The sequence below is a fragment of the Lutzomyia longipalpis genome, chromosome 2 (genome assembly GCF_024334085.1).
Source record: "Lutzomyia longipalpis isolate SR_M1_2022 chromosome 2, ASM2433408v1".
Lineage (NCBI taxonomy): Eukaryota > Metazoa > Arthropoda > Insecta > Diptera > Psychodidae > Lutzomyia > Lutzomyia longipalpis.
The window spans coordinates 12,964,950-12,969,954 of NC_074708.1; the positions used below are offsets into that span (position 1 = coordinate 12,964,950).

At 35.0% G+C, this 5,005-nt stretch overlaps 1 protein-coding gene across 1 annotated transcript; it reads right to left on the reverse strand.

Moving 5' to 3' along the window:
- Positions 1-2,023: 2,023 nt before the first annotated feature.
- Positions 2,024-4,333, reverse strand: LOC129790691 (SET and MYND domain-containing protein 4-like). The gene is made up of 2 exons (XM_055828356.1): positions 4,218-4,333; positions 2,024-4,127 (listed from the first exon to the last, which is right to left on the reverse strand). The coding sequence occupies exon 2, from the start codon at positions 4,100-4,102 to the stop codon at positions 2,297-2,299; it is 1,806 nt and encodes a 601-aa protein (XP_055684331.1). The 5' UTR covers positions 4,103-4,127; positions 4,218-4,333; the 3' UTR covers positions 2,024-2,296.
- Positions 4,334-5,005: the final 672 nt, after the last annotated feature.

Consider the following 5,005-nt stretch of genomic DNA (forward strand, 5'->3'; position numbering starts at 1 on the left):
ATTGTTTTAATCAATTAATTGATTAAAAATACCAATTAATTAAATAAATAATACAGAAATATTAATTTGAGGTTATGTGTTGGCAATAAAATTTTCCTTTTTATGAATTTTGCACAATTAGAGACATTTTGCATTAAAAAGGTGCTCGTTATAGCAAATAAGAATACCTACCAATTGCTTAACTGCTAATTGTAGTGCATCACCTTCTGTTCTTACTGAACTTATCATGTTGAGGAATATCCCATATTGGACACACTTACCTTATTTCTTACAAAATTTCTTTCTTTTCATTTTAATAAAACTGAAAATTGATTTAAATAATATTGACATTTTCAAGGTAGTTTTTTAACACTTGGAGGACCCAACATTTGGCACAACGCGGAGGATCAAATTGGTAATAAGTACCAGCTGATAAAATATGCTCAATAATTTATTATTAATCAATTTATTGAACAAGGATCGAAAGTTTCACTAATTCTCAATCTCCTTCAAGCATTCCTGCGTCTAATTACTAAATATTTAATTGAGAAAATCGTCAGTGAAAAATAATTGCGTAGAATCGATGCAAAATTGCCAATTCAAACGACTTTTTTAGCTGCAATTTTGCTTAATTTATTATTGCGCCTAAATCATCACAAACTTTGATTCTTTAAGTAACTTTTTAGTCACTTCCGGCAATAAAATTAGTCCATATTAATGATTTTCACTGAGGAAAAGTGAACAAGAGTACTTTATTTGGGAAATATGGGGAAACATAACCTCAAAACAATGGCTAAAATATATGGGATTTTGACTGGTAGGGGAGGACGGGGTAATTTGGCCACTTTGGCGGTTTTTGGGATATATCAAGCAAGTATGGTAGTATGAAGAAAACCAAATAGCCCTATTTTGTAGGAAATTTTCCGGCCTACAACTTCCCCATATAACACTTTTCTCTATCTCGATGAGAAATGGGTGAATTTTCCATTCTCCTGGACCCTTAGCTTAGTGTCCAAATTACCCCGAGCACGGGTAATTTGGACAGGGACACTTTGGCGCACAAATTATTAAACATGAAAATTTTTGAACAATAAAAAAATTTTATTTTTTCGATTATTTTTTTGGAAGATAGGTTATTTATCTAAGATTCATTTCCAGAAATTTGCCAGATAAAAATATTTAACAGAGCCTCAAACTTTAACATTTTCTGAACCATAAACCGGCAAAGTCTAAAAAAAGGCCATTTTCCAAATTATCGTAAATTTCTTTTTTTAGATAAAATTTTTTATCCTACTTTGCTTATAATCTGTAAGAAAACATTAAAAGGCACAACCACAATAAATATCTTAAATGTGCGTCGGAAAATGTGCCGGAAAAACTCAAGTGGCCAAATTACCCCACTCCAATTTTCCGGATAAAACCATTTCCACAGGAAAATCTGTTTGTGATATCGGAAAATGGATGTCACTATCGTGTTTATGATGGATCAATGACCCTTAATGGCTTAAAAGTCAATCTTTAGTGTTAAAAATTTTTCGAAAATGACGTACATTTTAAATGCCAAAAGCACTTGAAAAAGTGAAAAAATGATTTTTATCAAATAAAAGAAAATCTAATGATCGGATTTTTCTCAAACTTGGTACGATTGATTATCTCTATGGGGAGTATAAACTGTGGAGAAATGGATTTTCTAGCATTTACCATACTTGAGATATTCCCATTAATGACTTTGCCAAAGTGGCCAAATTACCCCGTCTTCCCCTAGTTATTACCAATTTGATCCTCCACGTTGGATTCTGACTTTGACCTCAATTATCTTCCAAAGAAAAGACTTTTCTTGAGATTTTCTTTCTGCTATCTTAAAGTAATTAAAATTCCCTACACATAGATGCTAAATTCATCGAGATAGGTCCAATAGATTTTATTTTGTGACGATTTTAAGATTCCAATTGGTAGCAAGTACCAGTAAAGTCCTCCAAGTGTTAAGGAAAGAAATATTTTATTCGACGATAAATGAATATTTTTTTTATTACAAAGTTTTAAATATCATAAAAAATATTTTATTTAATTCAATTTAGCAAGTAACTCTTTACTTCCCTTTTTACTTCATAAAAATCATTACAAAATGAAATTCAGATTAAAAACCTTTTAAAAAGGATTTTTTCAGGCTTGTTTCATCTGGAGTAATTCATGGTAATTAATGAAATCAAATTAATAATAATTAAAGAAAAATCAACGTAAGATAGGCTCGTTACAGTGTTGTGAAAAGGAGATTTTTAAATGATTTTTTTTTGTGTAATTCTGAAGAATGATTTTCTTAGGAATTCTGATGAATCTCCTGCCGCATTTGAAGTGAAATATTTCCACCCATTACGTCGTAGCAGAACTTTATCTCCTCTTCTGCATCACAGAGCTGACGAATGGGGTAGAGATGCTTGTACTTTTGAATGTAATCAATTGCCTTCTGAAGACTTTTCTTTGCAGTCTTCAATGAAATCCGTTTTGTTTGCTGAAGCTCACGCGTCAGAGTGAGTTGCAATTGCGGATGACTTCCCAGAGGCGGAAGTTCCCGGTACGTTGGGAAGTTCTTCACACAGGCCACGCATTGGCAGAGGAAATTGTATTTTGCCTGAAGTTCATCTTGGCGAAATTCTCTCCAAAGTATCTTGTGATGAGGACCGTAATTGCCGAAGATTTGCCCCCCAGCTTCGATGTTCTTGATCGTGACTGTCCCTATTGTGCTTCCCATTGGCACCAACACGGTATTGGGAGAGCAAGAGTGATTCAGGAGACTCTTGAAGGCAAAAACAGCAGATCCGTATTCTTTAAAGTCCAGAGTTTTTAAATCAATTACACTCTGGAGACAATACGCATTCCTGGGAACGATAAAGAGGTGCCGGAAGATGATGTTTTTGAAAGTATCTTCTGCCAGAGTATTGGTGAGGTAGCGCTCACGGAAGATCTTGCAGTGCTCCTTGAGGATGTTGAACAGCAGACAGGACATGTAGTACGTCACAAAGAGGTGTTTTTCACGAATTTTATCCTCATTTATGACCAGAGTGTGAATTGGCGTGAAGAGTTCTTCCGGTGAGAGTTCCTGCCTCCAATCGAAGCTAAATGCATTTTTCTTCTCTCTGTTGATCGTCTCCAGTGCTGAAGCCATTGTTTCCGCGTCAGGAAATGCCAAGAAAGCACAAAGGACCATCCGAAGAGACAGCCGAACATTGTCATCAAAGATCTTCGTCATGGCTGAAGTAATTGGGCACTCAATGGCGTGAAATCCCCCAGAAGCTTTCTCCTTGCACTCCTCGGAGCAGAACATGGCCTGAGTGCAAGTGTCACAAGGGAGCAGAAGATGCGGAAGATCTGCCAGGCATACAGTGCACCTCAAGTACTCTTCCGAATACAGGAGCATCTTGCAGAATGGTTCTTCCAAGGCAATAATTGTTCCCGCCGGAATGTCCTCCTCAGTTACCACGTGTCGTCCAAAGTACTCATTCTCCCGCAATTTCAAGCAATTGGCCAGAAAGGGAATCATCTCATTCGCAGGCATTCCAATCTTTGGCACAAAAACTTCCTGTTTTGGTGCATTCTTCAGTGCAATCTTGCACGCTGCTTCTCTCTCATCAAGCTTATCCTTCAGACGATCAGGATACCCAAATTCTCGTGCCAATCGGATGCTCTCAAGACACTCCCGGAACATTTTCATTCTGTAAAATGCTGCTGAACGATTACCCAGAGCAATGCTGATATTCTCCTTCGTGACAGCATAGCAAATGCTCCTGTTGTACTCAGCAATTGCCTCCACGTAAGATTCAGAGTTAAACAAGAAGTTGCCCTTCTGACGGAATTTTTCTGACTTCCGGTCGTTTTTCTCCTCAGTGTGCTTTGCAAAATCCGGGAAAAGATTGTACTGCTGCAGCAACTTGAAGACATAATCAATTTGCTTGCTGTGGGATGTTTTCCATGATTTCTCCTTCTCACGCATCCTTCTAAGATCATTGAAAACCTTGGCCTCGGTCCTGGTTCCACCGAGGATCTGGCACAATTTACTATATAGCTCATGAGACTCCCTCGCTGGCTCTCCGGAATCCCCGGAATCTCTGCCCGCCATATTCCCCATATTCGATCTTTTCAAAGACAATCTCCTGCAAAGGATACTAAATTAATATCTTTCAAGCCTTCCAATGCCTCCAAAAACATTACTTAGGGATCCTTTATATAGCTTTTTTACTTACTTTATTGCTGGAGCTTCAATTTATTCAAGATTTTTGGAATAATTAGTAAAAGACGCTTCCTTTTTTCGGGCTTCCAAGGATATTTTTTTAGGGTTATGTAAGTTTAAACGTTTTTCAAAATTAGGTTAAGTTTTTGCAATCAAATAGGGGAGAGTAGGGTGAAGTAAATAAATGTGATAAAAAAAACAATTTTTATGATCATTCAAATTATAAGTATTTTAATTGATTAAGGGCCATATTCAGCATAAAAAAATTCCTTTACTTTTATTTTATGAACTTTTATCGTAATAGTCGCCAACAGAATCTTTTATGAGACAAAAAATATTTTACGCAGAATACCGATTTTTTATAATATATTTTTTTTTAATTTTTATACTATGGGTAAAACCTTTGAAATGGTTATTACAAATTATTCCACAAAATTGTGAAAATTGTGAGTTAAATTGTTTTTTTTTTAAATTAATTGTTTATTATGTAGATAAATTATTTAGTTAATAATCAGGAAAAACTGAATAGAAATATGATTTTTCTTTCATAAATTTAGTTTGAAATCAATTTCTGTTAGAGTCATAATTTTTCACATCACCATATCGACATAAAATAGCTTAAAACTCTTATAAAAGGACATCCAAAACTTTTTTTCATCATAAAAGAAAAAAAATCGATTAAAACTTTTACCTTGCGTACCAATTCTATTTTATTTTTTATTTTTGGAGACTTTATAAAAGTTTGGAGACTAGTTTCTTATGGTGAATACCTAAATGACCTTTTATCATAAAAATAAAAGA

What these genes read in the sequence shown, in the direction of transcription:
- LOC129790691 (XM_055828356.1), bottom strand. Translation starts at nt 4,102, where the DNA reads ATGGGGAATATGGCGGGCAGAGATTCCGGGGATTCCGGAGAGCCAGCG.